This window comes from Osmerus mordax, chromosome 6, assembly GCF_038355195.1.
Source record: "Osmerus mordax isolate fOsmMor3 chromosome 6, fOsmMor3.pri, whole genome shotgun sequence".
Lineage (NCBI taxonomy): Eukaryota > Metazoa > Chordata > Actinopteri > Osmeriformes > Osmeridae > Osmerus > Osmerus mordax.
This window is the reverse complement of record NC_090055.1, coordinates 2,003,207-2,019,965: the sequence shown is the minus strand read 5'-3', so window position 1 is coordinate 2,019,965 and position 16,759 is coordinate 2,003,207. Positions and strand designations below refer to the sequence as shown.

General features: G+C 44.3%; 4 protein-coding genes across 5 annotated transcripts; 2 read left to right on the top strand and 2 right to left on the bottom strand.

Moving 5' to 3' along the window:
- The first annotated feature begins 857 nt into the window (after positions 1-857).
- LOC136944640 (transmembrane protein 100-like) lies at positions 858-2,167 on the top strand. The gene is made up of 2 exons (XM_067238483.1): positions 858-1,014; positions 1,242-2,167. The coding sequence occupies exon 2, from the start codon at positions 1,332-1,334 to the stop codon at positions 1,758-1,760; it is 429 nt and encodes a 142-aa protein (XP_067094584.1). The 5' UTR covers positions 858-1,014; positions 1,242-1,331; the 3' UTR covers positions 1,761-2,167.
- A 1,552-nt stretch (positions 2,168-3,719) lies between these two features.
- On the bottom strand, positions 3,720-8,748 carry LOC136944070 (complement C1q-like protein 2). 2 transcript variants are annotated; one of them, XM_067237642.1, is made up of 5 exons: positions 8,607-8,748; positions 4,712-4,826; positions 4,417-4,479; positions 4,204-4,332; positions 3,720-4,063 (listed from the first exon to the last, which is right to left on the bottom strand). In XM_067237642.1, exons 1-5 carry the CDS (start codon positions 8,721-8,723, stop codon positions 3,777-3,779), a joined length of 711 nt encoding a protein of 236 aa, XP_067093743.1. In that variant the 5' UTR covers positions 8,724-8,748; the 3' UTR covers positions 3,720-3,776. The 2 variants fall into 2 exon arrangements, with proteins under 2 accessions (XP_067093743.1, XP_067093742.1); XM_067237641.1 differs by lacking the exon at positions 8,607-8,748 and having other exon boundaries at positions 4,712-4,984.
- A 2,614-nt stretch (positions 8,749-11,362) lies between these two features.
- LOC136943866 (complement C1q-like protein 2) lies at positions 11,363-13,324 on the bottom strand. Its single transcript, XM_067237349.1, has 5 exons — positions 13,210-13,324; positions 12,766-12,849; positions 12,093-12,155; positions 11,880-12,008; positions 11,363-11,739 (listed from the first exon to the last, which is right to left on the bottom strand). Exons 1-5 carry the CDS (start codon positions 13,322-13,324, stop codon positions 11,456-11,458), a joined length of 675 nt encoding a protein of 224 aa, XP_067093450.1. The 3' UTR covers positions 11,363-11,455.
- Positions 13,325-13,352: 28 nt separating this feature from the next.
- Positions 13,353-16,159, top strand: LOC136943865 (leukocyte receptor cluster member 9-like). Its single transcript, XM_067237348.1, has 6 exons — positions 13,353-13,500; positions 13,775-13,868; positions 14,437-14,621; positions 14,717-15,019; positions 15,126-15,426; positions 15,458-16,159. The coding sequence occupies exons 1-6, from the start codon at positions 13,353-13,355 to the stop codon at positions 16,116-16,118; spliced, it is 1,692 nt and encodes a 563-aa protein (XP_067093449.1). The 3' UTR covers positions 16,119-16,159.
- The last annotated feature ends 600 nt before the right edge of the window (positions 16,160-16,759 follow it).

Here is a 16,759-nt window from a genome sequence, read left to right as displayed (position 1 = left end):
TCCACCTAACGTGGCGTACGAAAACATCAACAGGACTGTGACACACATGTAGTTAGACAGTAAACAGTCGCATTAGCTGCATCAAATAGGGAAGGAAATACCCACTTACACAACCCGGAGCGTCATTAGACATGGCTGAGGGTCACGTCATCACAGGCGGCAGTCACCTAAACCTGGCCTCGTCTGGGCCAGAGCACAGACACGACCTCTCCATTAGTGCCATAACTACTGCCAGCTCCGTGTTATCAGCTAAGCCTACACGGTCTTGTTTGTAAAAAGGGGTTTCCAGCACACTAGTAGTCTATTCTATTAAATAATCCTTTAGGACTGAATTAGATTCATTAAGCTTTGCTTAAAATATATCGAAACTCCATTTGTTTGGCGCCGTACGAGACAGTACAGTCAACACTCACATTTTGAGAACTGTTGAGAGATACCGTAGAAAAAACAACATCTCTGGACTTTAAACAATGCCTGGGGGGACCCAGTTTAAACCTTGAGGGAGGGAGAGAGGGAGAAGAGGAAGGGAGGGAGAGAGGGAGAAGAGGAAGGGAGGGAGAGAGGGAGAAGAGGAAGGGAGGGAGAGAGGGAGAAGAGGAAGGGAGGGAGAGAGGGAGAAGAGGAAGGGAGGGAGAGAGGGAGAAGAGGAAGGGAGGGGGTCCTGGATAAATAGCAGTTAATGGGTCATAATGGTGCTTAATGACAGACAAGACTTTCCTACTGAATACAAAGACCACCAGAAACAAACAAATGATAACAACAATCATAACAACCATGTCCGCCATTTTTGAAGGCCCGAGGCTGCGGCAGAACTGATAAAAGAGGCTGGCAATGAGTGCTCTCTTCCCACATCTTGAGTGACCCAGCAGGGAGAGAGTCGACCTTTGGCATTCACTGGGACAGAAACAAAACTTGTGTATGGAAGAATCACATGTTCAGGAATGTAAAGTATTTCAATCCGACTCCCATTTGGTGAGCCTGTACTCTTGGGTGCAGGTTGATGAGGCCTTTGAGGTGAGTCACATTTATCTACATTCTACTTGTAACAACAAAACAATTTCAACTCTCATGTTTTAAACGGTTTTCAAATGTCATACTGTGACAGTTTTGGCTTCAGGGACATTCTGTTATCTGATTAGGGACAAAATAACTGATCTGAGCAGGGTCACTCCAAGTCATACTCATTGTGTTTGAAGAGCATACTAACAGCAACACATATTCCTGATGGTTTTGTTGTACAGGACTAGAAGCTGGGAGAGAGAAAGGAGGAGAAGAGATCTGTACTGAGTGTTTCTGGGACGCATCACATCGGGAAGTAGGCGCCAACCGCCATGGAGTCCCTCGATCCCTCTGCTCTCCCCGGCGCAACCACAGCTGTGACCTACGACCCCAAGTCAGAGACAGTCACCCTACCAGGAGGGATTGTCTCCGTGACGGGCCTCACCATGGTAACCGGTGGCGCTGAGCTCTCCTGTGGCTCCTGTATGCTGGCCTTTGGCATTTGGGGAACTTTCATTGGCGTAAGTGCAATGGCAGTTGGACTTTGGCACCAATCAATGATGTCTGTGGGTCGGAACTCGAACCTCCTGGAAATGGGATTGGTCGTTCTGGCCATCAGTTGTGGGGTGGTCGGTAGTGTGGTGGCGCTTCGCTATCTGACGAGAAGACAGAGAGAGTTAAGAAGGGCGGAGAGGGAGGATGGGCGGGTGGTGCTGGTGGGGGACAGTGGGATAAGTGTTCTAAAGAAAGTGACTGTGTAGGAGAGACACACGGTGTTAGGGCGTAAGAACTGGCACTGGCCGAAAGTCCACAGTAGCACTGGACCCGCGGCCAGATACCTTTGCTGTATGAGAGATAGCGAGAAAGCTAGCTCCATGCTGACGCCTCTCACCACCATGAGCCAATGTGTGTCTCCATCTGCTGGAGGGAGTGTGTGTGATCAGCCCAGAAGGTTAACTGACAAAATACTGGCAGTTATACTTAAAAGTATCTTGTATTGGACTGTATGTGCCAAAAATTAAATAAATTGCCATCTAAACAATTACTTCTTTTTTTTTTACCAGAGGATGGCAAATGTTACTGTGAAATTTAATACAATATCTATTATAATTTCTGAAAAAATATATGCGTGTGTGTTTGTATTGTATTAAAGTATTTGCAGCTGGCCCGTACGTATTCCTTTTGTGTATGCCGATCTACAATATATATCAAACCACAAGTGTTACATTAAACCTTTACTAACAACTAAACATTGTTTTGAAAGTCCCAAAATAAACTCCTCACCACATCTGGAGTCAGAGGGAGGTATGTCTGGTGAAGTACTTTGCTTTAGTAAATACTTTAGAGAACAGGGAACATGTTTAGTACATCATTCTACCAGTGGTGCACATCCACTGGTAGGATGAGAATGAGTACTGATAGACTGTCTGTGAGGCTCTTTATCCTGTTTTTAGGTCCCTGCGTTACAGTAGATGTTCATATGTCTTAGGGCAGCAGTGAAAGTGCAGCATCACCCACCCTGTGTTCTTCCTGGAAGCAGAATAGAGTTGACATGGCAAGTTCTAGGCATGGGCTAAAATTCACACAAAGTGCTGAAAGTGCATTCTTAAAAGTTGTACAGTATATTGTATATTGCACTCTTGTGGGGAGTTTCATGTTGTTCAATTGTAACTTGTTTAACTGCATGCTCTTATGGATCTTCCCCTTGACACTTATTTGGTTTTCCACAATGTATGCTTCATGTTTTGGCTGCTGGCAATGTTTGGGGCTATCTCGTTGTTATGATCAGTGACCTATGCTCTTTTGTAAAGCTCTCTCTTGGAAGTCGCTTCGGATAAAAGCATAAATGTAAATGTAATGTAAATGTATTAGTCTATGCTTCAAGGCTGGGCCTTGGATCTGCAGCATAGACTTACGTACAGTAGACACAGCCAGCCTGCTCTTTCAAGATGGGATCCCCGTTCATTGCTATGGAAAGTGCTCAGTGGTGCAGTGAGGCAAGAGAGAGCGAGGAACGGACCGCGCCATCTTTCCAGTTCCGGGCGGCTCGTCTGGTCTTGCGCAGAACAGTGTCTCTCCATGCTCCTAGCTCCGAGGCTCGTGCACGCTCTCAACTAGCTGGACATGTCATACTTTATGACAACCAGTCGTGAGGCGTGAAAGCTAAGGCTTTGCAGTAGATTCAGAAAACTGGCAGAATGGGGTACAAGTCCCATCAAGAAGCAGATACATCATGTGAACTTTACAAAAATCAATGCTATCAGTATTTTATAGTATTCCTTTCACTTGTTTTTTAGAAATGTAGAACTATTCTAGATTAAACTCACCACATACGTTATTATTTTTGCTTTGTGTTTTTAGTATGACTGTCTACGTATTGTGTTGGATTAAATGAACTGTAAACTGTAAACGTTTGGCAAAGCAAGCTACGTTTTATATATATATATATATATATATATATACTGTATATGTTACTATAATGATGATGATGAGTATTGCTTTATTTTTACTAGCTTATTGTTATTGTTAATGCCATCATTGTGGTGTTAACTGACACGTTATATAACCATATATATAACAATATTGTGGTTATCAGACATCATTTATAAATCTTCGTCTTTGCTCCAGATAAGCATGTCAACAATACTGACAGCCCAACACATTTATCACCATATCATCTCTCCACCAGTCTCATCTTCACTCTTAAATTAATACAGGGGTCAAGGGTGGAATATCAGCTTTATTAAACTCTGGGTCATGAGCCTGGGCAGAGTGTTTTACATGGGGAAGAGAAGGAAACCACTGAAGGTGGTATAATTACTAATATCATCATACAGGCCGTAGCCTGATGGAAGACGCATCATAATCTTATCTCCCTGCTCCAGCTCCACAGTGACAGCATTTACCACAAATTTATGTTGACCGTCGGTATTGTAGACACCGTTGTGCATGATCTGGAGGTCGTTCTTGAACATTGTAACTCCTGCCACCGTTCTAGGACTACTGTACCCCAAAGCAGTAAACCTGATGTAGTACACTCCTCTCACTGGTGCTGTGAACACACCTGAAGAGGGGCAGGAGCAAAAGGAAAACACATTTAGTTTCACTGTGATTGAAATGTTGACTGATGAATGGAGACCTCAGGTGTTGGAGTTACTCTGATGTCAAGGTGTGTGCTCTAGGTGAGCATATCCAGAACTGTACCTGTTACTGGGCTGTAGGCGTTGCCTATGTTGGTGAAGACTTTGCTATAGACCAGTGGTGTTTCAGTGTTAAAGGGCCCAACATGTCCTGAATTAGTTAGAGCCGTGTAGAATGCCACCTTTGGTCTGCCTGTTAATAACAAGTAGAAATGTTTAATATGACAGCCAAGTAATGCAGCATTATATTGGTGTGGGAAGAACAGTCTGTATTTACCCTCATTCTCTGCCTTCAGTTCTTCCACGTGGTGTTCACTGAGATTTAGTCTGGCTTCCAGGGCTACGCATACAACAGAAAGTACAATGTATGTCTTCATAAATATATATATATATATATATATATATATATATATATAAATAAAGAAAAAGTACAATGCATATAAATACATGTACAAAGACAGGATTACATGTTATTCTTAAAACCTTCTTCTTCTTGATTTATCATGACAAGTAGCCATTTTGTAATATTTAGTAATGCATGATACAGTAACACAATCAGGGTCAAATATTACCTGCGTTGTCTCTTCTCATCTCTTCTACCTGACCCGACAGCTGGACCCTCTGGTCCGCCACCATGTCTCTCAGAGCCCTCAGTTCAGTCAGGATGGCACCATCGCTCACGCAGCCCCCCGCAGGTCCTGGTTCACCAAGACTGTGCTTGGCGTCGTTCTCTGGGCCCCCTGTGTGGTCTCCCTGGGCCCGTGTCACAGACAGACAGAGCAGCAGAACCACGTTAACAATCTTCATCCTGAAGGGTAGTAGAGTGTTGTCACCCTCCGTGTTCAGTCCCTGTTTTTATATGCATCCAGGTTGGTCACACACGTGAGAACCCAAACACCAGGAAATTAAAATAAGGTCAAACCCAGGACCTTGTAAGGAGTTCAATATGAAATGTTGTTACGTCCCCCAGTCCTGTCATGTGTTCTGTGTGTGTTTGTTTTGGCTCTGTGTGACTTTTCTGTGCAGGTGGCACCAATCATCTTCATTCCCACTCATCACTGACTCCTTCCTTCCTGGTATCATGTTCAGCTGGTTTCTGTTCCCATCATCCAATCCCATCATCCCTTCAGCTGTATATCTGTGCCACTGTTTGTTTTGAAAAATGTCTCTTTTTGTGTGTTTGGTTGCTCTTTTTGAGGGTTTTGTTTTGCGACATTGTGGAAGCCTGAGAGACCAGGGCCCCGTTCGTCGTAAGGGTTGAAGCTAAGTTAGCCTAATCAATTGTCCCTTTAGCCTGTTAACATTAGCGAGCTGATTGAGAACAGCAAATATCGGTTCGGCAACGGAATACTTCTATTCTTAAAAAACAAAACATAATTATTCATAAGTATGCAGTGGCATAACGACATCTTTGATGTTGATAACAAAAACCAAAACGTTTCAAAATCGGTTGAAAATTGAGCAAGTTATGGTCATTTAAAAGGTACATCTAGCATCAACACAATGTTATGGGTGAGCGCGTTGACTGTAGCAAGATGGCCGCCATGTGTGGACGTTCGACTCCGTTGTCCGGCAACGCGGACGAGACATCTACCCTTTATATATATATCTATGGTTCTCTCCTTAAACAGGCTCTGGCCAGACCCATGGACATATATATGTCTATGGCCAGACCAGAGGCTGTTAAGTGTTGGAGTTACTCTGATGTCAAGTTGTGTGCTCTAGGTGAGCATATCCAGAACTGTACCTGTTACTGGGCTGTAGGCGTTGCCTATGTTGGTGAAGACTTTGCTATAGACCAGTGATGTTTCAGTGTTGAAGGGCCCAACATTTCCTGAATCAGTTAGAGCCGTGTAGAATGCCACCTTTGGTCTGCCTGTTAATAACATGTAGAAATGCTGAACATGATAGCCAAGTAATGCAGCATTATATTGGTGTGGGGGAGTCAGGTGGCTGAGCGGTTAGGGAATAGGACTAGTAATCAGAAGGTTGCTGGTTCGATACCTGGCCGTGCCAATGACGTTGTGTCCTTGGGCAAGGCACTTCACCCTATTTGCCTCGGGGGAATGTCCCTGTACTTCGCTCTGGATAAGAGCGTCTGCTAAATGACTAAATGTAAATGTAAAATCAGTCTGTATTTACCCTCATTCTCTGCCTTCAGTTCTTCCACGTGGCGTTCAATGAGACTTAGTCTGGCTTCCAGGGCTACGCATACAGAATGAAGCATGAATTACTACAGCCTTAAAGAACAGTACCCTGATTTAAATAATGTATGATTATACAACATTGAAATGCTGTAATATTCATCCCATTATCTTCTCAAAAATATGTTCACCATTATCTGAGTTCTCTGTGTGTAGATCTTTGACCCCTCCTTCACTGGCCGTCAGCCTGGCCTTCAGGGTGACAAGATCTGCAGCCTGGACTTGAAGGTCAAAGATCATAAATATCATATATATACAGTACCAGTCAAAAGTTTGGACACATGGGAAAATGTGTCCAAACTTTTGACTGGTACTGTATGTAAGTAAGTAAGTAAGTAAGTAAGACGTTATTTATATAGCACTTTTCATACAAGAATTGCAGCTCAAAGTGCTTTACATAAAATCAACAAAAACAATAATACAAGTGAATAGATCTAAAACATATAACAAACCAAACTAGCCGCACTCTATCTGCGGTCTCTCGAATCCGTCTTAGATCTGAGCTGCCACTTGCAGTTTCTAATAATGTATATAAGAAATGGTACAATGCATATAAATCCATGTACAAAGACAGGATTACATGTTCTTCTTAAAACCTTCTTTTTCTTGATTCATCATGACCAGTAGTGATTTGGATATATTTAGTAATGCATGATAGAGTAACACAAACAGGTCAAATATTACCTGCGTTGTCTCTTATCTCTTCCACGTGTCTTGTTCATCGTTCATCCACAGAGCAAACCACTGGAGCTCAAGCATCACTGTGAGCACAGAGTAAGTCATGATCTCCTGTTTTAATGTTACAACTAATTCACAACTTGTTTGACACAAACAACAAACTGTAACTGATAACCAGGATCCAGTTCCTACGGTGTGTGTTTACCTTCTGGGATGGCTGTTAGTTTAACAGACCGGTAAGAGATTAAACACAGCTGGAGAGCATATATGCTAAGCATATATCTACAAAATGAGTAAATTTTACAAGTGGATGCACTGTCTTTAGAAACGTATCCATTGCGCCTACCTGCACTCCATCTGTTGTCAATACGGAATAACGAACAAAGTCAACGAAAGAACAGTTGTTGACGTTACACCCTGAATCAAATGTGAACTGTAGCCTATTGTAGCCCCAAAAAACTATTGATATAATTATGTTGTGGGAAATTTCTTATGGGATAGCAAGGCAAACTAGAAAAGGTTACCCCAGGTCAGGTTCTGGGGCCTAGAATGGCTGACTTCTAACTGCGTAGTTAAGAAACCCTGCGCAGTTGATAAACTCCACTCTAAACTGGATTTAACCAGAAACAAAGGAAAAAATTAGGGGAGAAGAGAGTTGTCAAACTTATGATGTGAAAGGAACTGGTATCCTTAGGAAAATAGGCTGTTATTGCACAACAGTGTATGGTGGGGCATTCAACTTAAGAGGGCCTGTCAGAAAGGAGGGGGGGAGTGAGACAGGGTGCAGCAGGTGGGAGCAAATCATCTTTGAACTTAGTCTTAAGGGACTACAGTCATGCATCCAAAAGTGGTAGATTCGGCCAGAACCGAGAGAGATGGAAGATGTAGGAACGGGTTAAGCATGTTAGGGTGAACTGGGGTTGAGATGAAGAGAGGACATGGGAAGTGAAGTTGAGGGGGCTTTTCCAGTAAGAGAGAAGTTGATCAACATGTTAAGAGCCAGAAGATGCGCATGTAGTTGTGGGGTGGTTAGGAAAGAACCTTCTAGAATGTTCTAGAAGGTTATGTCATATTATGCAGGGCTGGGGATTATTCTCATTTAGCCTATAAAACATGAGTTTTAGGGCATTGGTCTTGGTCTTTTTTGTATGTCTTGTGAATGCGCTATTGCCTTGCCGAAATAAACTATCAAGCTGCCTTGAGCTGTTGAAAGATATTTTGTATTCCTTTTTTCTACTACCTTCTACGGACGTCTTGATTTTCTACAACAATTACAATAAAATGACTTTTGAAATTAATGTTTGTTTTTTGTTTTTTATGTCATAAAATGATCAAGCCTTGGGCCATTCCGCGGCACCCCTGAGCATGCGTCACGGCACCCCAGGGTGCCACGGAACCCATTTTGAAAACCCCTGGAATATGGTATATTATTGAATATTAGGAGGTTTACTATATTGTTGCTTATCATAGATGTCTTGTCCTAAGAATTTCAGTGCCCAGTCTGACCCTGTGTTGTTCGGGGCATCTGACAAAAAAATACTTCAGCCCTCAGTTCAGTCAGGATGGCACCATCGCTCACGCAGCCTCCTGTTTGTGGTTCACCCAGACTGTTCTTGGTGTCGTTCTCTGGGCCCCCTGTGAGGTCTCCCTGGGCCCGTGTCACAGACAGACAGAGCAGCAGAACCACAGTATCTATCTTCATCCTGAAGGGTAGTAGAGTGTTGTCACCCTCCATGTTCAGTCCCTGTTTTAATATGCATCCAGGTTGGTCACACACGTGAGAACCCAAACACCTGGAAATGAGAAGAAATAGACCAGGACCTTGAGAGGAGTTAAATATTAAATTGACACCATGGCCAAGAGATGTAGCCTGGATCAGTTGGAGTTGGAGTTTCTTTATAAGCTATAGGGAGACGTCAAGTCAAATGGATCTAGAATGTTTTCGCTGCAAACATTAAACAAACAGCACAGAGAATCTCCAAGTCATAACGTCCCCACACACACACTGACACTGTTACCAGGGGAATCTGTTTTCCAAAACAGAAAAAATGCATGTCTGGGATTGGCCCGCAGCCTTACACACACACACACACACACACACATACATACACCACACACACACCACACACTCCCCCCACACACCCACATACATACACACCACAAACACACACACACCACACACACACACCATACACACCACACACACCACACATCACACGCTCCCCCCACACACCCACCACACACACACACACATACACACAAACACACCACCCACACACAAACCACACACACACACCACACACAGCAGACAGAGCCTATAACAAGTGATAATGAAGTAACTCATCCAGTATCACAAGTGAATGTGGGTGTGAATATGTCAGACGGAAAATGTATGATCATGTAGGTCATGAACTCAAACTTCCTTGTGCTGAATGACACGAGGAAATGTCAAAATACCCTCTAACCCTCCTGCATCCACGCTTCTTTCTATTTCTGTCTCTTTTCTACCTCTCACATTCTCCCGCTCTCAGCCCCACTCACCTCCACACCCCTCCCAGCAACCCTGAGTTGACCGGTCCAGAGTCAGGACAAACTGCCCTGGACAGCTGGACGGAGGGAGTAAAGGAGGGAAATCACAAGAAGAGTGGAAGAAATACCAAAACACAAAAGCCAAAAAACACAGAGGGGAAAGGTACAAACTCCAGACAATTAAAAAATAAAAAATAAAAAGACTTACTAATTTATTTATTAATTTTTTATTAGTGTGTAACTGGGAATACTAAAATGTCCCAACTGTGATTCTATATCCGTGTTTCAAGGTCCAAGTAAAAAGCCTTGCATGCACACAGCAGAAGAGGTCATCTCCCGCATCCTGTGGGACCCGACGTTAGAGGAGGTGGACTTTGTGGTGGGGTACGTGGATCGCTTCCTAGGAGTCCTAGAGCGCCCCTTCTCCGAGTTCAACTGGGACACCGACCTATGTGACTTTGACTACACGACCGAGCTGGCCCTGCCCCAATACAGGATACAGTACTTCACCCACAGAGGGCGCCGTGTCTGGGACCGCAACACCAGGACGGACAGAGTGTTCGGTTCCACTGGGAACCCTCTGGCGCCTCCCTTTGGAGGGGAGGAGGAAGTGACGGGTAAGAGTGGGGGTGAGGTCGTGAAAAAGCACATTAAACAATCCCAATTTTATTTTCAAAATGCACAATTTGTAAGTAAACAATGTAGATATTTTTTATCACGAGAGGATTGCTTTGTCTGAGCGACATCGAGGTGTGTGGCGATGTATCATTGAGGAGCACCTGGACCGCAACCCCCCCGTGGCTCTGACCTTCCCCCTGAAACTGAAGCACTTCAATGGGAGGGTGCTCTACCTGTGCCCCCAGCCTCAGCTGCTCCTCCAGCAGCTCAACAGCGGCCTGCAGGAGGCCTACATGGAGCGGGGCTTGTTTTATCAGAGGATGTCAAATGTTACTTTGAAATTTAATACAATATCTATCATAATTTCTGAAAAAATATATGCGTGTTTGTATTGTATTAAAGTATTTGCAGCTGGCCCGAACTTATTCATTTTGTGTATGCCGATCTACAATATATATCAAACCACAAGTGTTATATTAAACCATTACTAACAACTAAACATTGACTTGAAAGTCCCCCAAAAAACTCCTCACCACATCTGGAGTCAGAGGGAGGTATGTCTGGTGAAGTACTTTGCTTTAGTAAATACTTTAGAGAACAGGGAACACGTTTAGTACATAATTCTACCAGTGGTGCACATCCACTGGTAGAATGAGTACTGATAGACTGTCTGTGAAGCTCTTTATCCTGTTTTTAGGTCCCTGCGTAACAGTAGATGTTCACATGTCTTAGTGCCGAGTCCGATCAAGAAGCAGATGATCATGTGACCTTTACAGAAATCAATGCCATCAGTACTGTATGTATTGCTTTCATTTGGTTTTTAGAAATGTAGGCCTATTCTAGATGAAACTCACCACATACATTGTTCTTTTTGCTTTGTGTTTTTAGTATGACTGCCTACGCATTGTGTTGGATTAAATGAACTGTAAACTTGAATACCTGGTTCCATCGTTGTTCTGGTTTGGCAAAGCAAGCTAAGTTTTATATATATATACACTGTATATGTTATTATGATGATGATGAGTATTATTACTAGCTTATTGTTATTGTTAATGCCATCATTGTGGTGTTAACTGACACGTTGCATAACCATAACAATATTGTGGTTATCAGACATCATTTGTAAATATTGCTCCAGATAAACATGTCAAAAATGCTGACAGCCCAACACATTTATCACCATATCATCTCTCTACCAGTCTCGTCTTCACTCTTGAACTAATACAGGGGTCAAGGGTGGAATATCAGCTTTATTAAACTCTGGGTCATGAGCCTAGGCAGAGTGTTTTACATGGGGAAGAGAAGGAAACCACTGAAGGTGTTATAGTTGTTACCAGTATCATGCAGGCTGTAACTTGATGGAAGACGCATCATAATCATATCTCCCTGCTCCAGCTCCAGAGTGACAGCATTTACCACAAATTTACGATGACCGTCGCTAGTGTAGGCCTCGTTTGACATAATGCTGAGGTCGTTCTTGAACATTTTAACTCCTGCCCATGCAACTGGACCGTAGTTATTGGCAGTAAACCTGATGTAGTACACTCCTCTCACTGGTGCTGTGAACACACCTGAAGAGGGGCAGGAGCAAAAGGAAAACACATTTAGTTTCCCTGTGATTGAAATGTTGACTGATGAATGGAGACCCCCAGTGTTGGAGTTACTCTGATGTCACGGTGTGTGCTCTAGGTGAGCATATCCAGAACTGTACCTGTTACTGGGCTGTAGGCATTGCCTATGTTGGTGAAGACTTTCCTATAGACCAGTGATGTTTCAGTGTTGAAGGGCCCAACAGCTCCTGAATCAGTTAGAGCCGTGTAGAATGCCACTTTTGGTCTGCCTGTTAATAACATGTAGAAATGTTGAATATGATAGCCAAGTAATGCAGCATTATATTGTTGTGGGAAGAACAGTCTGTATTTACCCTCATTCTCTGCCTTCAGTTCTTCCACGTGGCGTTCACTGAGACTTACTCTGGCTTCCAGGGCTACGCATACAGAATGAAGCATGAATCACTACAGCCTTAAAGAACAGTATCCTGATTTACATAATGTTTGATTGTACAACATTTAAATGCTGTAAGATTCATCCCATTATTGTCTCAAAAATATGTTCACCATTACCTGAGTTCTCTGTCTGTAGATCTTTGACCTCTCCTTCACTGGCCGTCAGTCTGGCCTTCAGGGTGACAAGATCTGCTGCCTGGACTTGAAGGTCAAACATGTAACAGAAAGTAGAATGTACGTCTATAAGAAAAAGAACAATGCATATAAATCCAAGTACAAAGACAGGATTACATGTTCTTCTCAAAACCTTTTTCTTGATTTATCATGACAAGTAGCCATTTTGTAATATTTAGTAATGCATGATACAGTAACGCAATCAGGTAAAATATTATCTGCGTCAAATGCCTTCAGTTCTTCCACGTAGTGTTCACCGATACTTAGTCTGGCTTCCAGGGCTACGCATACAGAATGAAGCATGAATTACTACAGTCTTAAAGAACAGTATCCTCATTTAAATCATGTTTGATTGTACAACATTTAAATGCTGTAAGATTCATCCCATTGTTGTCTCAAAAATATGTTCACCATTACCTGAGTTCTCTGTGTGTAGATCTTTGACCTCTCCTTCACTGGCCGTCAGCCTGGCCTTCAGGGTGACAAGATCTGCTGCCTGGACTTGAAGGTCAAAGATCATAAGTATCATACATTTATTTGTATATATATATAAATATATAAATGTTGAATATGATAGCCAAGTAATGCAGCATTATATTGGTGTGGGAAGAGTCTGTATTTACCTGCATTCTCTGCCTTCAGTTCTTCCACATGGTGTTCACGCATGCAACAGAAAGTACAATGTATGTCTTCATAAATATATATATATAAAGAAAAAGTACAATGTATATAAATCCATATACAAAGACAGGATTACATGTTCTTCTTAAAACCTTCTTTTTCTTGATTTATCATGACCAGTAGTGATTTTGTCATATCTAGTAATGCATGATACAGTAACGCAATCAAGTCAAATATTACCTGTGTTGTCTCTTCTCATCTCTTCCACGTGACTCTGGGTGACCGACAGCTGGTCCTTGTAGAACTGTAACTGAGTCTGGGTGACGCTCAGCTGGACCCTCTGGTCAAACACCATGTCTCTCAGAGCCCTCAGTTCAGTCAGGATGGCACCATCGCTCACGCTGCCTCCTGTTTGTGGTTCACCCAGACTGTTCTTGGTGTCGTTCTCTGGGCCCCCTGTGAGGTCTCCCTGGGCCCGTGTCACAGACAGACAGAGCAGCAGAACCACAGTATCTATCTTCATCCTGAAGGGTAGTAGAGTGTTGTCACCCTCCGTGTTCAGTCCCTGTTTTTATATTCATCCAGGTTGGTCACACACGTGAGAACCCAAACACCTGGAAATGGGAAGAAATAGACCAGGACCTTGAGAGGAGTTAAATATTAAATTGACACCATGGCCAAGAGAGAATCTGAATCAGCTTGAATCTAAGCGTTCTGATCACATTCTGTTCCTCCTGTCAGTTTTCTCATAATATTTCCCTCCTGTACCTCTCGTTCTTCTTCTTCTCATGTTGTTGATGTGCAGAGTGGAGACCCCAAGAGAAGGAGGGAGCGGGTGTGTGCCAGTTCTTCTTGAAGGGAAAGTGCCGTTTTGGACCGAAGTGTCTTAAGTCTCACAGGTGAGTAACATGCTCAGCCTGGATCAGTTGGAGTTTCTCTATAAGCTTTCGGGAGACGTCAAGTAAAATGCATCAAGAATGTTTTCACTGCAAACATTAAACAAACAGCACAGAGACTCTCCAAGTCATAACGTCCCCACACACACACTGACACTGTTACCAGGGAAATCTGTTTTCCAAAACAGATGATTTTCTTGTTTAACACAGTGGGAGAAAGAGCATGTGTGGGATTGGCCCCCAGCCTACACACACACACACCATACACACCACACACCCCCACCTTACACACACACACCATACACACACACACACGCATACAGACACACCACACATACACACCACACACACATAGACAGACGCATACACACCACACCCACCACACACAAACCACACACCCACCACACACAGCAGACAGAGCCTATAACAAGTGATAATGAAGTAACTCATCCAGCATCACAAGTGAATGTGGGTGACATGAGGAAATGTCAAAATACCCTCTAACCCTCCTGCATCCACGCTTCTTTCTATTTCTTTATCTTTTCTACCTCTTACATTCTCTCGCTCTCAGCCCCACTCACCTCCACACCCCTCCTTGCAACCCTGAGTTAACCTGTCCAGAGTCAGGACAAACTGCCCTGGACAGCTGGACGGAGGGAGTAAAGGAGGGAAATCACAAGAAGAGTAGAAGAAATACCAAAACACACAAGACAAAAAACACAGAGGGGAAAGGTACAAACTCCAGACAATTTATACAAATAAAAAATGAACTACTTAATTGCATTTTTTTTATTAGTGTGTTACTGGTAATACTAACATTTCACAACCGTGATTCTATCCCTGTGTTTCAAGCACAGCAGAAGAGGTCATCTCCCGCATCCTGTGGGACCCGACGTTAGAGGAGGTGGACTTTGTGGTGGGGTACGTGGATCGCTTCCTAGGAGTCCTGGAGCGCCCCTTCTCTGAGTTCAACTGGGACGCCGACCCATGTGACTGTGACTACACGACCGAGCTGGCCCTGCCCCAACACAGGATACAGTACTTCACCCACAGAGGGCGCCGTGTCTGGGACCGCAACACCAGGACGGACAGAGTGTTCGGTTCCACTGGGAACCCTGTGGCGCCTCCCTTTGGAGGGGAGGAGGAAGTGACGGGTAAGAGTGTGGGTGAGGTCGTGAAAAGGCACTTTTAAACAATCCCAATTTTCTTTTCAAAATGCATAATTTGTAAGTAAACAATGTAGATATTATTTTTTATCAGCGGAGGAGCAAAAAGCTATTCCTCTGGAGGAGGAGGAAGAGGAGGAGGGAGAGGAGGAGGAGGAGGAGGGAGAGGAGGAGGAGACCGGATGCCTTGCAGAGAGAGAGCAACACGAGACCAACGTTCTCAGTTCAGAATCGGTCAAACAAGGCCTACCTAACCACCCTGAGTCAGGAAGCAGTCCACGGAGTGAACAGGAAGCAGGAAGAGAATCCAAACCATTTGAGGAGGAAGACGTAAACGAGGCTGATGACTCTGGCTCAGTCATCTCCACAGACCGTGTGAGGAGGACGTTTATTATATTTTTACTTGAACTTGTGTATGTGCTGTACGTGTCTCGGCCAGGGTCAAGCCCCGGACGGACTCCAGCCTGTCCCTTTGGAGCAGAGAGAAGAGAGGAGTGGGCGTCGACCCCCCAAACGCAAGCCCACCCACTTCATCACCTTCAGAGCCAACACCCCCTCTATCCTCTCCTCCTTTCAACGCCTTCAGGAGGAGCTGGTGGCCCTCCTCCCCTCCTCCACCCCTTACTGGGTGCCCCCCTCCAGCCTCCACGTCACCCTGTGCCTCCTGGTGTTGCCCGGCCCGGCCCAGGTCACCGCTGCCGTGGACATCCTCCGTCGGTTCGCCCACCTGGACCGCAACCCCCCCGTGGCTCTGACCTTCCCCCTGAAACTGAAGCACTTCAATGGGAGGGTGCTCTACCTGAGCCCCCAGCCTCAGCTGCTCCTCCAGCAGCTCAACAGCGGCCTGCAGGAGGCCTACATGGAGCGGGGCTGGCTGCACAGGGACTCCTACAGCCCTCGCTACCACCTCACCCTGGCTAAGGTGAACTGGCAGGAGCGAGAGAGGCTGTTTGAAGGGGCGGGGGACCTGAGGGCTGGGAAGGGGTTGAGTTTTGGACGTTTGCCAGTGAACAGGCTGCACCTGTGTGGCATGGGCATGACCGAGGATGGGTTTTATGACACGGTGTGCACGGTCACTCTTCGCTGAGGAAGAGGCGGGTGTGTGTGTGTGTGTCGGCTTGTGTGTGTGTGTCGGCTTGTGTGTGTGTATGTCGGCTTGTGTGTGTGTGTCGGCTTGTGTGTGTGTGTGTGTGTGTGTGTGTGTCTGTGTCGGCTTGTATGTGTGTGTGTGCTTGTGTGTGTGCATAGTGGATGTGTGGGTGTTCTTGCACTTTGAGCGCTCCGTTTGCACCACATCCACCAGGCAGGAGACACCTTGGTGAGATGCAAGATTTTAACTACAAAGAATATTGAACAAACCATCTATATATGTGGCAAATGTTGCTACTGTAATGTAATGCCACTCCATTTGTTTAGCATCCTAAGCTATTTTAACAGTTGAGTAAAATTATCAATCAATATAATGTATATGTTCTAATAAAGTCCATTCTCTGAATTGTACAATTCAAATAGGATCATTATCTTTGATTAAAATAACATGGTGATGAATTTGAACGCGTTCACAAAGAATGATGACCTCCAGATTGTCAAGACCATTAAATATTGACTTGGTTATTGCGGAAACTGGGTGGTGTAATTTGTCTGTCCCAGCGTCTGAAGAGAGAGAGAGGGAGAGGATGGGTTAGGGTCTTGTTAAGGTGCTGTTACTGTGCTGGGATAGGGTCTTGT

What these genes read in the sequence shown, in the direction of transcription:
- LOC136944640 (XM_067238483.1), top strand. Translation starts at nt 1,332, where the DNA reads ATGGAGTCCCTCGATCCCTCTGCTCTCCCCGGCGCAACCACAGCTGTG.
- LOC136944070 (XM_067237641.1), bottom strand. Translation starts at nt 4,946, where the DNA reads ATGAAGATTGTTAACGTGGTTCTGCTGCTCTGTCTGTCTGTGACACGG. An exon ending in ACTGAAGGCAGAGAATGAGG is followed by an intron (nt 4,333 to 4,416) that starts GTAAATACAGAC and finishes TGTTATTAACAG; the next exon opens with GCAGACCAAAGGTGGCATTC. An exon ending in CGCCTACAGCCCAGTAACAG is followed by an intron (nt 4,064 to 4,203) that starts GTACAGTTCTGG and finishes GCCCCTCTTCAG; the next exon opens with GTGTGTTCACAGCACCAGTG.
- LOC136943866 (XM_067237349.1), bottom strand. Translation starts at nt 13,324, where the DNA reads ATGGTGTTTGACCAGAGGGTCCAGCTGAGCGTCACCCAGACTCAGTTA. An exon ending in GATGAGAAGAGACAACACAG is followed by an intron (nt 12,850 to 13,209) that starts GTAATATTTGAC and finishes TTGACCTTCAAG; the next exon opens with TCCAGGCAGCAGATCTTGTC. An exon ending in ACTGAAGGCAGAGAATGAGG is followed by an intron (nt 12,009 to 12,092) that starts GTAAATACAGAC and finishes TGTTATTAACAG; the next exon opens with GCAGACCAAAAGTGGCATTC.
- LOC136943865 (XM_067237348.1), top strand. Translation starts at nt 13,353, where the DNA reads ATGGCACCATCGCTCACGCTGCCTCCTGTTTGTGGTTCACCCAGACTG. An exon ending in ATCTATCTTCATCCTGAAGG is followed by an intron (nt 13,501 to 13,774) that starts GTAGTAGAGTGT and finishes GTTGATGTGCAG; the next exon opens with AGTGGAGACCCCAAGAGAAG. An exon ending in AGGGGAGGAGGAAGTGACGG is followed by an intron (nt 15,020 to 15,125) that starts GTAAGAGTGTGG and finishes ATTTTTTATCAG; the next exon opens with CGGAGGAGCAAAAAGCTATT.